At 45.0% G+C, this 18,152-nt stretch overlaps 1 protein-coding gene and 1 pseudogene across 2 annotated transcripts in view; one reads left to right on the forward strand and one right to left on the reverse strand.

Annotated features, from left to right (window-relative positions):
• Window positions 1-18,152, reverse strand: part of LOC144096778 (protein 5NUC-like) — a 414,953-nt gene that overhangs the window by 90,277 nt on the left and 306,524 nt on the right. For both annotated transcript variants that reach the window (XM_077629663.1, XM_077629662.1), the window contains 2 exons: window positions 8,217-8,402; window positions 7,699-7,899 (listed from right to left, as the gene is read on the reverse strand). In XM_077629663.1, the coding sequence (XP_077485789.1) occupies window positions 7,699-7,899; window positions 8,217-8,402 (387 nt within the window). The remainder of the gene's footprint in view (window positions 1-7,698; window positions 7,900-8,216; window positions 8,403-18,152) is intronic.
• On the forward strand, window positions 15,067-17,376 carry LOC144096779 (uncharacterized; annotated as a pseudogene).

The following is an 18,152-nucleotide window of genomic DNA, read 5'->3' on the forward strand; positions in this document are numbered from 1 at the left end:
GAGAAAAATCAAGATGAACTTGTGAAACGCATGGTCCTCATGGAGCAATACTCTAGAAACACGAACATAGAAATTCATGGTGTTGAGAAACATGATGATGAGAATGTGTTGCAGATTGTCACTAAAATTGGAGAGAAGATTGATGAGCCAATCATTGAAAATGACATTGAATGTTGCCACAGAGTTCCTACTAAAAATCCTGACAAGAGTATTCTTGTTGTTCAGTTCAAGTCTCGAGCAAAACGTGATAGCGCACTGAGGAAAGGGAAAAAGGCCCGTCTAGCAAATGAGGACATTGGGATTAAAAACACGGCACCAATATACATTAATGAGCACCTTTGTCCGGCCCTGAAAAGACTCCTGGGTATGGCTGTAAAGAGGAAGTATGCGCACAACTGGAAGTCAGTGTGGACTTTCAATGGGAAAATCATTGCTAAGCAGTCCGACACCTCGGATGCTATACAAATAACTTGTGAGGCTGACCTTGAAAAGATTGAGTCAAATCCGTGATTTTGTTGTTATTGCCTAGACACACTTTAATCAAATCAAAAATGGAGTATCACAGCTTCGTCCTACCAGAACGCATTCGACCACAGCAACGTTCTCTAAAAACAGTGTTACACTTTAATGCTCGTTCTGCTCATGGAAAGCACGATGACATTATTTGTTTATTAAGTCAGTTTTCTTTTAAATTCAGCATAATCATGACTGAAACCTGGTACTATGAATGCTGCGATATGCTTCATCTTGACGGGTATAATAATTTTTTCATGAATCGTAAAAATTCGACGTGGTGGTGGTGTTGCGATTTATGTACAGTTGTGTACAAAGTGCGAACTTCTTCCGGAATTTTGCAAGGTTACGAATGAATATGAGTTTCTCACTGTAAAAAATAACTTTAAATTATAACTGTTATTCATCGTCCACCAGAATGAAACTTGGTATCGTTTTTTGAATTCTTTGATCGGCTCCTGGAGTATGTTCGAAGCAATAACTTTCAGTTAATTTGTGGGGGAGACTTCAATATAAACACTTTGCTTAATACTCCAAATGTTGTTTACTTTACAACTCGTATTCATTCTCTGGGTTTCATAAGCGTGATTAATACACCAACCCGTGTCACTTTATCCACTTCATCTGCACTGGATTTGTTTATTGTCAACTCTGAAACCTCGATTCACAGTGCTGGCACAGTAACAACTGACATCAGTGATCATTGCCCAATTTTTGACCCTGTAATGAAAGTGAAAAGTACCTCTGAGGAGATAACTGTCCAGCATATGACTGAGGATTCCCTGAGGGCGTTTCAGCATGACATTAGCCAACAAAACTGGTCCTCGGTGTATAGCAAAGCGAATGCCAGTGAGGCGTATTTAAGATTTCTTGAAATTTTTCTCAAATCTATTCCAAACACTTCCCAATAAAAACCTTTAAGGTATCAAAAAAGATAAGAAAACCTTGGGTGACCCATAATCATTTAAAAGCTATAAAGCAGAAAAATGCTCTTTTTCATACATTTCTGAAAATGCGAAGTCCTGATGCGCTAAAAAAATTCAAAACTGCCAGGAATAAATTAAATGCTGAACTCCGACGAGCAAAGGTTGCTTACTATGAAAAACTTTTTGTAAACATCTATAGACACCAACCAGCTGCAGCGTGGACAGTAATAAATAGTGCACTAGGAAGAGATAAAAAAGATGCACTCCCTGATCAAATGATTTATAGAAACGACCCAGTTACCGGTCGTGCTCTTGCCGACTTTTTCAATAAACATTTCATCGGATCTTCTGCACACGCTAGCAGTTACATAACTAGCGAAGATATAGGACACTCACGGGCTGAAAGTATATTTCTTCAGCCAACAGATCAGGCAGAAGTATACAGAACGTTTATGTCCCTGAACAATAGTAAAGCGCTTGATATTGATAATATCCAAATTAAACCCATTAAGTATATTTTAGAGTACATAACTGCTCCACTTACATATATTTTCAACCTGTGTATTGAATCGGAGAATTTCCCGCTGCAATGAAGAAGTCTAGAGTGTCAGTTATATATAAAGGAGGCGATAAAACTTACCAAATAATTATCGTTCAATATCAATAATACCTATGTTTGCTAAAGGTTTCGAAAAGATATTGCACTATCGTTTTAACCAATTCTTTGAGAAGAATCATCTCATTTCTGATGCACAATTCGGCTTCAGAAAAGGACGTTCAACTGAGCTAGCTTTATTGGGGTTAAAGGAACACGTGCTGCAAAATATACAAATGTAACTAATAACCCTTGGCCTCTTTATAGACTTTAGTAAGGCTTTTGATTCCCTTGATCATGGTATCCTAACTCATAAGCTCTCAGTCTATGGGATTCGTGGCAACCCTTTATCTTTAATAAAATCTTACTTAGCTGACAGGCAACAGTGTGTATATATTCGAAACCACCAATCATCTCTACTACCTATAATCAGAGGCGTACCTCAGGGAAGTGTACTAGGCCCTCTGCTATTTAATGTCTATTTAAACAGTATTGTGAACATTGACCAAGGTTTAAAATTCATTATTTACGCTGATGACTGCACGATTTTGTTCTCTGGTTCTAATGTGAATGAACTAGTCACCAAGTGTAATCAACTTCTTAATCGGCTTCGTGAATGGTCTGATACTAATCTACTAAAAATTAGTCCTGCAAAAACGAAAGTTATGTTATTTTGTGCATGAACAAAAATTTTCGTTTAGAAAAAAAGATCATTTTTGGTGGTGAAGAAATTGAAATTGTTCACGAACACACCATACTAGGTGTAACATTTTCTTCACACCTTACATGGGATTCGCATGTTGAGAAGATAATAAAAAACCTCTCGTTGGTAACAGGTGCAATTGCTCGTTCCCGCGCGTTCCTTCCTGGTAAAATAAAGCTACAAATATATAATTCATTATTTGTCTCGCAAATAAGCTATTGCTCATTAGTCTGGTTGACAACAACTAAGACCAACCTAGAAAAAATTTACCTTCTGCAAAAGAAAGCTATACGTCACATTGCCAATCTTGATTACCTAAGCCACACACGGCAAGCTTTTGAAACATTCAGTGTGTTAAAAATTCAAAGTATGTATGAATTCCGAATATTGCTTTCATTTCATCTGTCGTCATCCTTTAGGTCTATGATAGAAGGCACTGCGCTACTGAAACAGAACGATCACACAGTTAATACTCGCAACACAGACACTTGGTTAGTTCCCCATTTTCGCGCTGACTATAAGTTCCAAGCACTACAGCACAATCTTCCAGTAATTTTAAATAGATATAAAGACATAAATAACCCTACTAAGAAAGCATTGCGTGAATTATTTCTTCAAAAATAATTACTGACGTATAATTCGCGCCCAAGTACAGCTGCTCCCTTGTATCTTATGTAAATATTATTTCTGTATTTCCCTGTTGTAATTTATTGATGATTTTGTGCTTTCTGGCTGTCCTGTTTTTTGTGAAAACTGTAACCTGACTATGTGTTCGTTTTTGTATGTGTGTGTGTAAATGTTCTCAACAAAGTCTGCTTCTATGCCTTGTAACGGCTGCCTGGGCCTCGTCAAGCTGTATACCTACAGCTTTTAGTCCAGGCAGCCACCACAATTTTCTGGAAAATAAATGGAATTGAATTGAACTGAATCTACAGCAAGCTGGGGCCAAAGTGGTGTGTTGCCTCCGCCGAGGGGTCTTATAGGTCCAAAAGCTCGGCATCGGCTCAACCACCAGGATCTCCTTTTCCCAGGCATGGCTGAGCCACGCACGGTTAAGCGCGGGTGCTCGGGCCCATGGTGACGCACTGCTCACGATCATCTCCCTGCGGGGATGTTCCTGCAGATGCTTAGGAACCAGTGTTGTCGCAACTCACCATGTTGAACATTCCTCTGAGGGGCATGACAGTGAAGGTGTTTATGTAGCTCTGACTCGCACAAATCCGCAATGAGACGCAGACAATAAGTTTGCTATGGAACTTGCATAGTCTCTTTCATAGTCCCTTGCAAAGTATTTTTTCTAATCCTTTGGAAAAAATTGACAAAACAGTTATGGTTCTATAATTCCACATGTGATTCTTATCTCTGTTTATAAAAACTACACTGACTTTTGACGCCTGCATCAATCTTGGGAAGCGACTTGTGATAAGGCATGGTTATAGCACAGGAGCTATAATATCTAAAACCAATTTTCAGCGGCAACTTGAATTTTATCTGTAATACGAGCTTTAAAATTATGATGTAGAAAATATGCTAGTTAATTCCTGCTAATGTGTAGGCTCAAGAAATATAGTGTTATTTCGTCTCTTAATCCCATGCATCCGCACCTGCGAACATGCACTGCCCACAACATCCGTGAGGAGTTCAATAAACCTTTCGGCGAGTTTTGGTTCCTGTACCAATTGGCCCTTAACGATAGGTTCGCCTTTTGCCACGTTTGAGCGCTGTCTTAACGGCAGTCTATTTGGGAATTTCTGTGCAAGTATTCTCTTGTCTCGGTGATTTCGGTTAGTTTTGTTTTTGTTTTTCACCTTCAAGCCTTCCTAGGTAATCCACGTCTTAGGACATTTACTCTTCTTTTTATAGGATCTTTCCTTGAAATTAACGTGGTAAAAATGTTTCAAGATGACAATGATTCAGTTACGCGGCATCTGTGTATCTGAAGGAAATACGGCATTTCAATTTTCGTATATGAGGCTTGAGCGGAAGCCATCCGATGTCAGTTATGAAAAAGTCTGTGCTGCTGTAAACCTGCAGGCGTATCATAAATTATTTGTTCTGCGTATTCGACGACCATATAAATGGGAAAATGGTCGCTGACGTAACTCTATACGACTCCTGTTTGCAAAGAGCGTAGATTTGTATTGTTCTTAAAGAAATCAATGAACGTTGCGCTGAGTGGCGTGCGTGCGTCGCTGCGCTTTCTGAATTATTTCCATCCACTTGAATTTATAACTGATCAAAGCATCGCCTGAGTAGAAGAGTGCTTCATACATCTATATTAAAACCACCCTCAAGAATTAAACTTCAGGCATTATTACAACCGTAGTTGAGCAAACATTCTAAGCGATCAATGAAACAAACAAAATCAGATTCAGGCAGCCGATACATGAAAGAAAAACCAGGCTGCATGATATAAACCTTTGAGATTCCGCTTTGTTATTCATGGAAGTGAATACAAAAACGATGTCGCAGTAAAATTCATTGTTCATTACGATCGCAAGGTCACCCTTTGTCTACTAGATAGGTTTAATAACAAAACAGATCGTTCTCGCACGTGTATCTGTTGTCGTCAATCGTATACCTCGTCTCAGATAGCATAACTGGATTGGTTTATGGCTTGGTTTATGGGGTTATGGGAGTTTAACTTCCCATAGCAACTCAAGCTATGAAGGAAGGCATAGTGAAGGGCTTCGGAATTTTCAACTACCAGGGGTTGGGCCCCTAGAATTTCATCTCCATCGAAATTCGACCGCAGCGGCCGGGATCGAACCCGCGTTTTTCGGGTCAGCTGTCCAGCGCCATAAACACTGGGCCACCGCAGCGGCTAGAGCATAAGTCAGTCAGACTGGAATTAAAATTCATCTAGCAGAATTGAAAGCTCTTCTTTATTTCTTGCAGAGTGCATCTTTAAATCGAAACATGTGAAACAAATTTCAGGATCAGCGCGTGCAATACAATTCGCATCGTGTGAAGGTGCTGTCATCATTTTTGGAGGAAGAAGATCTTCTCAGCGAGTCACGAATGTGTAAGGCAGACGAAGTTTCCTCTTTCCGCACAAAGATCTTCCCGCAATTTGTCCACACAAAGCTCCAACCCTGCACTTTTTTTCTAGCGATGGCTTTTCCAAGCAGCTGTTTCATGACAGGGCAAAGAAGTTCATTTAAAAATATCGGAGAGCTGGACTCATGGCGAAGGTCCTGCGTCTATATTCTAATTTTCTATGTCGCACTTGGAACACCTCTTGAATGGTACAGCAATGTTAGGAAGGTCTCTCTCCTTCTTACAGAAAACTCGATGATGCACTTCCACGTCAGTATCAGTGATACACTCATTTGAAAAGTGCAGTTTTTTTGAACGTTCACTAAACTTCAACTAACATTGAACTCTAATTTCCTGCTTTAACTTAATACTGGGCGATATTCTGTACTTATTGCTTATGCCTACATTCAACACTCATTTTATAAATGTTACGCATGCAGTCCCTTTTGTCTGCATTGACTTACAGCGATTGCATGAATGTTTGTTGCTATTCGAGTTCAATTTTATACTTTGAGGCAGCAAGAAAATATCCTATAATCACAGACCCAGACCATTATATTGCCCAATGTGATACAAAATACTGGCTGGCCAGCAATAAAAACTAGCCAAAAATCAGGAAAGCCTAAAAGCATTTCAAATGACATATATTGTGCCGGTAGGACTGACCAAGAACTGTGGAAGCGTTTCTTCGCAATGCTAGTAAATATCCTTACTGCAGTTAAGAGCGCAATACACACTTGTCATTTTTTCAGTGATTTTAGATCATTGGCTCCGTTCTGCCTACAGTTATGAAGCGCTACGCAGCTTGAGGTTTCGTTTTTGTTGGGTTTCAACCGCAGTAAGTGCTACGTAACATTCATTCTCGACCCTACTGTGGCCTCTGTGCATTTCTCGAACAGACGCGCTTTACGTCCCGTCTGTTTTGCGCCAGGTAGTGTCGCGCAGCAACCGAAAGCTCCGCGTGCGCTACCTTCGACGATTAACAGCTGGGCACCCCGCCCCAGCTATTCTGTGCAATTTGTTGTGCGCGTGTGTTTTCTTTTTGTTGTTCACTGTTCACGCACGCAACTGGGACAATTGTATTGTTATTGGTATGTAAATAGTGCATTTATCACTTCTACCTGTATCCTTTCTTACTGTACCCTCAACTCTTTCATTTGACTTCTTCAAACTGGCTGCTATACTTTATTTCCGCTGCCCCAGCTCAGGTGCCGCCGCCGTAGTGATGGCAGATGCCGGGGTTAGCAAAAATATTTTACCTTCCTCTTTGTTTTAGTTTGCGTTAAACACTTACTACCACTACTACTACTGCTACTGCGGTTTGCAGCACTCTCAGTGAGCACTCGGAGGACAGAATAAAAGCAGGTAGCTTTCCTGGTTTCCCGATTTGTTAATTACTGACTTTGCGATCGCAGACTTGAACGTTGTAGTGATCCGACGAGACGAGATAGGTTTATAATAAGCATAGACAAATGCTGCATACTAGATTAGCTTCTATAATGAATGAAGCATAAGGAATACACTAATGCGAAGGATAACGCTAATAATCAAAACTGACACATTTCGGCAAATCAGACAGAAAACCCGCGAGCCCTATCACCTCATTTTGTATCAGCAAACCCCAATGTACTCTGATGTGCCAGAACATTATTCAGCTCATGCGCATTGCCACTCATCTCTGTGAACCGCCAGCGCCGAAGACACGCCGAGGCGTATCATGGCGGATAGGAACTGAAGCTTCAGCCACCGACCGAGGGGATGGAGGTTACCTTAAACGAGTAAGCTTTAAGCTTTCATTGAAGTTCGTTGAGCCCATTTAAAAACACCTCTGTTCGCACTATAGGCTACAGAAGTTGTCTTGCGGGTGAGCAGGCGTCACTCTCAAGCAGAGTGCAGACCTTTATGTCGTAACCAGTGCTTACCTTCGGGAATGGAGTGCTCCAGGAGTATTGGATTGCCGGACCACGTCACTATGTTGCCTGCCGCGTTGAAGGACACATTTAAGAACCCGAGGTACTTTCCGTAGCAGTGCGCCTGAACAACGAGTCCCTTCGTACCATCCGCCCTGGTCACAACAGTAGGGTATGGTCCCTTCGGCTTATCCTCCTTGGGATGGTCTTCACCTGCCAGAAGAGAAATAATCACTGCCTATAAAGTAGGTGCTGAACTGCCCCGGTTCTACTTTAACCTCCTCTTTACAAGCCGATAATACTCCATAGTGCCCCTCTGTACTGTAGTAATCAGTGGCGAAGCGCGCACTTCGTAAGAGATAGCCACCAAATCTTCCGTTAGGGGATGAACCCATAACGACGAACCTACCCTGGGATTAAAAGGACTCATGACCTACGTGGTATTCGTGCCTTGCAAGGAGAATTAGGCCGGCGGCTGCAGCGCTTATAATTTCGAGGATGAGCGAGGATGAGGAACGAGCGAACCTTACCCGTGTACAGGAAGCTGTGCGAATGCCCTCCGACGACCACATCCACGGCTGGCACTTTCGCTGCGATCTCCATGTCCCGTTCGTATCCCACGTGAGTCAGTGCAATGATAATTGCGACGCCTTGCTTCTGTAACATCTCGGCTTCCATCTCAATGGCCGCGATGTCATCAGAGAAAGTCACGTTTCCTGCACGAAAGTCGAAGGTAACAGCATAGACAAAAATTTTAGGACTGCAGACATAAACGCCAAAGTAAATAAACATCATGCACTGGATGTCTTCTATTTTCATGCCCCAATTGGCGACATGTGTCACGGTATTGCCCGCAGTTAACCATTAAATTATCATTCATTTTTCATGATAGCAACGCTTATGACGCGGAACGCTTCGGAGCACTGTTGTGCTACGGCTCCGATTGAGTTTATTCCCGTGGAAATTATGTACCGCCATCCTATCAATGGCGCTGCACTAAAAGCGCAGCAGCGCCATGGTTTATTGCGCGCTTATGTATTTAATTGTACAATTCAATCACGCATCACTACTCGCAACTGTTAACAAATGCTTGAAAATGCGGAGCAAGAATTCAAACGAGAAAAATGTTCAGCAAGGAACGAAGTTACGATATAAAGCGATGTACTGGGGGCACTGAGGAAGTACATCTCTCTAACGGCTTTTTCTAATCAGCAATCGGGAAGAGTTTTGGTACTCCGTAAAACAGAAGTTGTTTCAATGCATGATTTGTATTCAGATCCTGAATTGTGTTGTGTTGTGAAAGGAAAAGGTTATATTTCCAGATATGTCGTGACGGACCTTGTTGAAGCAAGCCACAGAGGCGCCGGGGGCCCCACAGTTATTACAACAATTTAAACCACATATACCTTGCTTCTTCGTGAATTCGGAGAGCTGCTCGTGACCGCCGATTGGAATAGGCAAGTATTTTTCCGCAGATTAACAGAGCACCATTTCCAAAGCACCAAACGCAGCCGCCGCGGCTCGATGGAGGCGAAACGCAAGGGCGCCCGCGTGCTGTGCGATGTACGTGCGCGTTAAAGATTCCCACGTGGTCGAAATTATTCCGGAGCCCTCCAATACGGCACCTCTGTCTTCCTTTCTTCTCTCAGTCCCTCCTTTATTCCTTCCCTTACGGCGCGGTTCTGGTGTCCGCTGAGATGTGAGACAAATACTGCGTCATTTCCTTGACATCCTTCCTTATTTTCCGGCCGCCACGGTGGCTCAGTGGTTATGGCGCCTAGCCGCTGATCCGAAAGACGTGGGTTGGGTCCCGGCTGCGGCGAGAGAACATCGATAGAGGCGAAATTCTAGAAACCCGTGAACTGTGCGATGTGAGTGCACGCAAAAGAACCATAGTGGTTGAAATTTCCACAGCCCTTCACTACGGCCTCCCTCAAAGCATAAGTCGCTTTGGGACTTTAAACCCCATAAATAACAAAAGCCGTCCTTTTATGAAGTTCATTGCTGTTTTTATGGAAGACTGAGGTAGCTGTGCAGTAGTTACAGGTATCTTCCAGTAGTTTTACATAAGGCTGTTCTACACACTGAATCCGCAATGCTTTCATCACCTGTTTCGAAGTTTCGAATGAGTCAAATACTATCTCGTAACCTATAAAGGCTGCTTAAAAGGGCGTTTCTCTTATTATTTTAAACACTTTATAAGAATAGGTTCATTTAGTTAGAAGAGCGCTTTTTTCAGCATAGCATTATCAGTGGTATACCACATCACAATACAGCTAAGACGTGCTGATTTTTAGAGTGGTTAACGATATTGACAGTGAAGTTTTTAACTGTTACTGATAGTTTAGGTATTTACTGAGAGACGTGTAGGCCACCGTATGTAATAGCGAAATCAGTATTGAGAATCTAGAAACCGCGGTTATCCTCGGCTGAGGCACACAAAATTTGTTATTTTGATGGGTTTCTTCCAACTTTGCTTTGCCTGGAAGCATTTAGAAATAGCTCGTATTTTGGTTTTATGTGGACATAAATTTAGCGCGTTTTCGAAATTCCAAAAACTGATATGCATATTAATAAGGGTGGGTGGCACGCCTCTCAACAATTAAGATGCCCAAAAGTAACAGTTGAAAAGTTCTATTCAATATTAGTTAACCAACCTGGTAGTTAGCCCGTCTTAGCTGTATACTGACGTACTACACTGCTGACAATGCTTTGCGGAAAACAGCGCTCTTGTGACCCAAAAAGCCTATTTTTAAAAAATTGTGCAGTCTTAGGCGAGGCACTCTAGGGTTTGGTTATAGTCCGCGCATTACGTAAGAGGGTGGCTTGTTTTTCTAGCACAATCTCCCCTCCGTCGTTCAACGGATCTCCTATTTACCTGATCCTCACCAGCTGTGTTTCCCCTTTGCATCGCTCCTAAGGCTTTCTTTACTTCCTCTTTCGTTACTAGCGGGATGGCACGGTGCTGTGCGCAGCTGTCTCTCTTATTAATGTCCTAATTACATTGGCTACAGTATAGATTTGTGTAGAGCTCTTCGGCTACTTTCAATATCTGTGGAGCTCACGGGAAGCATTGTGAGACATCGTGAGATTACACCAGTAACAGCAGAGAGCTTTCCAGAGATGTGGGATGCATGCGCGTCCCATTTAAGGTGGGAAGAAAAGTATACGCTAAGAACCTTATCTTCGTGAGCTATTTCTATGTGCCGGTCTTGAAAAATGAGTGAATGTAGCGGCTGAACTACTTTGTTCGTAGCACAGAAGGTAGCGGCTTTGGATTTAATTGGGTTAACCTTGATTTGATTTACTTTGGTCCATGCTGACAGTTTATGAAAGATATGGTTGCATCTTGACACAAGATCGCTTATATAACTCTTAGATATCAGGTGCTATCGTCAGCGCAGATCACGAAATGAACTATGGTGTCCTTATTAACGGGATTATTTGTATAGGTACTACATAAAAGACGACCCAAAATACTTCCTAGTGGTAGACCACTTGTTATTCGTAAGAGATGAGCTTTCGTTGTTAATGCATACGGCACTGGTGCCTATTTTCCAGGTAGGTTTGATGGAAAGAAAAAGCTCTCTTGCCAATTCCATGCAATGAAAGTTTGTTAATGAGAATATTGTGATCGATGCAGTAGAACGCGCTGCTGAAATTGATAAAAATCCCGCCATTGAATAAAATATGTCCACAATTTTTCATTTCTTTTCCTTTCAGGGCTACAAATGCAGCCGCAGTCGTGGAGCTTTCCTCAAACCGTATTTTGAATCTGTAAAAATAGTTTTCTAATCATAAAAATCTTGTAATACGAGAAAGAATGAGCCTTTCTATAGCTTGGAAAATACTGAGACTACAAAAGCTGGCCGGTAATTGGACGCAAGATTGTGATGGCGGCATTTCAACTATATACAGGATTCAAGTAAGACTTTACACAATTTTTAAAAAATAATTTTTTTTTGTGTTAAAAAAGCGCTTTTTTGGTGCGGCTTTATCAGCGGTATAGTTCAACGGAATACAGCTAAGATATGCTAACTAGCAGACTGGTTGACTAAAGTAGAATAGTTAACTTTTAAACTAATACGCTTAGGCTCCTTAATTATTAAGAGGCATGTAGCCCGCCGTAAGTAACATCAATATCAGTTTTTAAAATCTCGAAAATGCCGTTAGCCTAAGCGCCGTGGCTCAAAAAATGTTGGTTCTTTCGAGTAGTTAGGTGTACTAGAGAGGTTGCATTGCCTGCAAGCTTCGCGAAAACGCATGTAATTTTGCACGATATAGCCAGATTTTCGTGAACTGCAGCGCAGATGGTAACCGCGTTTTTGAAAATCTGAAAACTGATATAGATATTACTATGGGCTAAAAGCCAATTAATTAAGGAATCAAACAGCAATGGTAAAAAGATAACTAATTATTATTATTTAACTAGCTTGCTAGTTAGAACGTCTTAGCTTGGTTCGGATGTACAACACCGCTGACAATGTTATGCCGAAGAAAGGGCTCTTGTAACTCAAAAAGCCTACTCTTAAAAATTGTGTAAACTGTTAGACGAAACACCCAGTAGATACCCGTACACATTTAATAGCAGTTTTAAATACAGCTGAGTAAAGTACAAGATTAAATGCATACAGACGAATAAATTTTGATTTGATTTGATTTGACCTGTAAACCTAGAAAAGCCCCAGCGATGTCGATGCTTTGTTTAACGATGAGACATGCTTTCTATGTAGATACTACACCTGTATCCTCGAAGAGTATCTTTAACCTTTTGCTCACTTGTCTGCCATATTTTTCAATTTGTAGCATATTTTTTGTTTTATGATGACAGATATGCATGGTGAAGTTTGCACGCACCAACAACAAAAGCACTTCGTATGAAAGCCTGAGTGTAGTTTTGTTAAGATGTAGCTCCTGGTTTTAATGAACAAAATGAAGAAAATGGTAAAAAAATATTAAAAAACAAGGGAAAGCGTTAGCAATTCGTATATATATATATATATGTTGCAAGTGCTGTTGCAAGTGAGATGTTGCAAGTGCTGCTGCGTATCGCTGTTGAATACGAGGAGGTCATCGATGTAGGTCATGCAGAAAGGTAGACCCAGTGTAACTGTGTCCACGAAGCGTTGAAATGTCTGGCCAGAGTTACTGTAGCCAAATTACATGCGGAGGTACTCGAAGAGGCCGAATGGTGTAATGATTGCAGTTTTGGGTACATCGAATGGTTCTACAGGGATTTGGTGGTAGGCCTTGACGAGATCGATTTTCGATAAAATTGTGGCACCATCCACGGCGGCGGTAAAATCCGAGATGTAGGAGCGTGGAACCGAGATGTGGGGGCGTGGGCGTGGAACAGGCAATACCGAAATGGTTTGCCGCTCACGCATTTACTGTTTTTCGCGGAGGTGTTCATCGCTGTTAATTCAAGTCACTGCTTTCCTGCCAAGAAATTACCTGCACTGCATGATGCGTCAACGCTGGATACTGTTCCGTTCTTCCAGCCTTCGCCTGTGTCCACCATGGTTGACTTCATCGATTGTGTGTGTCTCGCAGCTGATTTTAGGCGGTGTGCAGTGCACGTCAACCCACCATGGATTTACAGCCCGTGCCACTGCACTCTACAAAAGGCGGGAATCATCACTTCACCGTTGGGGCGTGGAACCAGTAATACCGAAATGGCTCCGCCGCTCAAGCATTTACTGCTTTTCGCGCAGGTGTTCATCGCTGTTAACTGAAGTCACCGCTTTCCTGCCAAGGAATTATCTTCACTGCATGATGCGTCAACGCTGGATCCTGTTCCATTCTTCGAGCCTTCGCCTGTGTCCACCACGGTCGACTTCATTGATTGTGTGTGCCTCGCAGCTGATTTTAGGCGGTGTGCAGTGCAAGTCAACCCACCATGGATTTACAGCCCGTGCCATTGCACTCTACAAAAGGCGGGAATGATCACTTCACCGTTGGGGCGGGGAACCAGCAATACCGAAATGGCTCTGCCGCTCAAGCATTTACTCCTTTTCGCACAGGTGTTCATCGCTGTTAATTCAAGTCACTGCTTTCCTGCCAAGGAATTACCTGCACTGCATGATGCGTCAACACTGGATACTGTTCCGTTCTTCGAGCCTTCGGCTGTGTCCACCACGGTCGACTTCATCGATTGTGTGTGCCTCGCAGCTGATTTTGGACGGTGTGCAGTGCAAGTCAACCCACCATGGATTTACAGCCCGTGCCACTGCACTCTACAAAAGGCGGGAATCATCACTTCACCGTTGGGGCGTGGAACCAGTAATACCGAAATGGCTCCGCCGCTCAAGCATTTACTGCTTTTCGCGCAGGTGTTCATCGCTGTTAACTGAAGTCACCGCTTTCCTGCCAAGGAATTATCTTCACTGCATGATGCGTCAACGCTGGATCCTGTTCCATTCTTCGAGCCTTCGCCTGTGTCCACCACGGTCGACTTCATTGATTGTGTGTGCCTCGCAGCTGATTTTGGACGGTGTGCAGTGCAAGTCAACCCACCTTGGATTTACAGCGCGTGCCACTGCACTCTAAAAAAGGCGGGAATCATCATTTCACCGTTGGGGCGTTGAACCGGCAATACCGAAATCGCTTTGCCGCTCATGAATTTACTGCTTATCGCGCAGGTGTTTATCGCTGTTAATTCAAGTCACTGCTTTCCTGCTAAGGAATTATATGCACTGCATAATGTGTCAACGCTGGATACTGTTCCATTCTTCGAGCCTTCGCCTGTGCCCACCACGGTCGACTTCATCGATTGTGTATGCCTCGCAGCTTATTTTGGACGGTGTGCAGTGCAGGTCAACCCACCATGGATATACAGCCCGTGCCACTACACTCTACAAAAGGCGGGAATCATCACTACACCGATGCGGCGTGGAACCGGCAATACCGATATGGCTTTGCCGCTCATGCATTTACTGCCTATCGCGCAGGTGTCCATCGCTGTTAATTCAAGTCACTGCTTTCCTGCCAAGGAATTATCTGCACTGCATGATGCGTCAACGCCGGACACTGTTCCATTCTTCGAGCCTTCGCCTGTGTCCACTACGGTCGACTTCATCGATTGTGTGTGCCTCGCAGCTGATTTTCGACGGTGTGCAGTGCAAGTCCACCCACCATGGATTTACAGCCCGTGCCACTGCACTCTACAAAAGGCTGGAATCATCATTTCACCGATGGGGCGTGGAACCGGCAATACCGAAATCGCTTTGCCGCTCATGAATTTACTGCTTATCGCGCAGGTGTTTATCGCTGTTAATTCAAGTCACTGCTTTCCTGCTAAGGAATTTATGCACTGCATAATGTGTCAACGCTGGATACTGTTCCATTCTTCGAGCCTTCGCCTGTGCCCACCACGGTCGACTTCATCGATTGTGTATGCCTCGCAGCTTATTTTGGACGGTGTGCAGTGCAGGTCAACCCACCATGGATATACAGCCCGTGCCACTACACTCTACAAAAGGCGGGAATCATCACTACACCGATGGGGCGTGAAACCGGCAATACCGATATGGCTTTGCCGCTCATGCATTTACTGCCTATCGCGCAGGAGTCCATCGCTGTTAATTCAAGTCACTGCTTTCCTGCTATGGTATTATATTGACACGTGTCATCTATCTTTATCGGGCGACCACGTTTCGCCATCTAACAAGTGTTATCGCACAGCGCGGGACGTGCCTGCATCTATCCGAAGTTTCTGGCAAGTCATCGATGCTTTTGTTCGCTGTCTGTTGTAGACGAACCTTATGTTATCTGATTTCATCGCCTGACGCGCATGGTGTAGAACTTTGTGGAAGGCATGCGGGTCCCAACGATTAGTCTGGAACATTCGACGACTGCTATATAACAGCCGACGCGCTTGCGCTTGACCCGCGGATCATATTCTCGACGATCACCGACCGTTCTCGCCGCTACCGTTGTGTTGTAAGTGTAGCCTCTTTTGTGGGCACAGGTTCGCCCAATAAAAGTTAGTTTTGTCTTTCACAGTATTGCTATTGTGTTCTTCAACGTCACCACCACGTGACATCTGGTGGAGGTGCTTCTTTTTTGTTTTGTTCATGTACCGGACGCCCCCGACAAGCCGTGATCCAAGCCCGGACCGCAAAGAGAACATCAACGTAGTCCCGGACAATCGAGCAAGCCGCCGTCTTCAACAGCTGCCCCCGCAGCACGGACTTCTACCTAAGAAGACCAAGAAGATTGTGGCCGAGGAAACCCCAAAGGCAGCCCTAGCGTCCCCCATCGTGCTGCAGCAGCCCAGGGAACCACCGATGTTCCGCGGTTCCACATTTTAGGACCCGGAAACCTGGCTGGAAATGTATGAGAGGGTCGCTACGTTTAACAGCTGGGCAAGCGACGACAAGCTGCGACATGTCTATTTCGCATGGGAGGACGCCGCCAGGACGTGGTTAGAGAATCGAGAAGCCACCTTGACGACGTGGGACCTGTTCCGAAGCAGCTTCCTGCAAACATTTACAAGCGTCCTGCGTAAAGAGCGAGCCCAAGTTCTACTGGAGACCAGAGCGCAGCTGCCGAATGAGACGATCGCAATCTTCACTGAGGAAATGAGCCGTCTGTTCCGGCACGCCGACCCGGAAATGTCCGAAGAGAAGAAAGTCCGCCTACTGATGCGTGGTGTAAAGGAGGAACTTTTCGGCGCAATGACACGAAGCCCAACGACGACCGTAGAAGAGTTGCTTCGCGAGGCCGCCAGCATTCAGAAGACACTCGAAATGCGGAACCGACAATACAACCGCCGCACGAACTCGACAAACTACGCCGGAGTTCAGTCACTGGCCACCGACGACCTGCGCCAGACCATCAGGGCAGTCGTACGAGAGGAGCTTCAAAGGATCTTCCCTTCATCGCAACCTCAAGTGGCCTCAGTCGCCGAAATTGTCAAAGAAGTTCAGCGATCGCTCGGAGTTCGCGGGGTACAACCGCAATCATCGCAGCCCCAGCCAGAAGCGATGACCTACGCCGCCGTCGCCCGTCGTCAAGGTCCCCCTCCACGACCGCGCCAGGACCCTGTAACGCCGCAATTCCGTCGACCACCGCCGCCGCCACCAACACGCCCACCCGTCGACCAGCGCAGCTACCCGAGGAAGACAGACGTTTGGCGCGCTCCTGATCACCGCCCGCTCTGCTACCACTGCGGGGAAGCCGGCCATGTGTACCGCCGATGCCCATACCGCGACCTGGGATTGCGAGGGTTCGCCATCGACGCACCGCGCCCTCGGGGATGCGAACGCCTTCGTGACATCGCCGACTACCTCGCCGCTACTCAGTGGAGCCCTCGACGGCCATCCCGGTCGCCTTCACCAGGCCGCTACCTGTCGCCGCCGCGCCGTCCATACACTGGCCCAGCACGGGGCCGCTCTGCGAGCCCATATCCGGAAAACTAAAAGCAGCAACCGATGGAGGTGCGGTTGCTGTTCGTCGAACTGACGAAGATCCTCCGCCGCCGACGAAGACGGCGCAGAGACCACCTCGACGACATAATAAGGACACGCCGCCGTCCCGACGAAGTCAGGAAGCCACAAATACACCGACGAAAGGCGACTTGACGACGCGACGTTCCAACTTCAGTTCAACACGACGCAGCCGTGATCCGGCGCCAAGACCTAACTGCAACGCCAGACAAAGAACCACCGACCTCGACGTGCTTCTCGACGGCCACGCAGTTACCGCCTTAGTGGACACAGGAGCTGATTACTCCGTAATGAGTGGACACATCGCCGCCCAGTTGAAGAAAGTTAAGACCGCATGGGAAGGCCCTCAAATTCGGACCGCTGGAGGACACCTCATCACGCCGACTGGAATCTGCAAGGCAAGAATAACCATTCATGACCGCACTTACCCTGCCACCTTCGTTATCCTCCAACAGTGTTCACGAGACGTCATTCTCGGTATGGACATCCTGAACCAACACGGCGCAATCATCGACCTGAAGTCGAAGTCAATAACGCTGTCGGAAGATAAAGCAACACCGCCGGAGAGCCCTCGTAGTCACTACGCCTTGAGTGTGCTCGAAGATCAAGTGAGCATCCCGCCTCGCTCCAGCATTGTTATTTCGGTCGGCACCGAAATACCCGCTGACGTAGAAGGTGTCATCGAAGGCGACCAACGTCTACTGCTAGACCGTGAAACTTGCGTCGCAAGAGGGATCGCTCGACTGCATGGAGGGAAAACTGAAGTGTTGCTGACAAACTTCAGCCAGAAGTTCAAGCACATCAACAAGGGCACGACGATCGCATACATAGAGAAAATTCTGGAAACCAGTAATGCGTTTATCCTCTCGGATTACGCCGCATCTACCACGACGACCATGGTTCCCGAACCAGACTACAACATTAATCCAAGTCTCCCCCTGATTAAGCAACAGCAGCTCAGAAGTCTGCTCCGACGATACAAAGGCTGCTTTTCGACGTCATCGAGGATTCGACAAA

This window comes from Amblyomma americanum, chromosome 7 (assembly GCF_052857255.1).
Source record: "Amblyomma americanum isolate KBUSLIRL-KWMA chromosome 7, ASM5285725v1, whole genome shotgun sequence".
Classification (NCBI taxonomy): domain Eukaryota; kingdom Metazoa; phylum Arthropoda; class Arachnida; order Ixodida; family Ixodidae; genus Amblyomma; species Amblyomma americanum.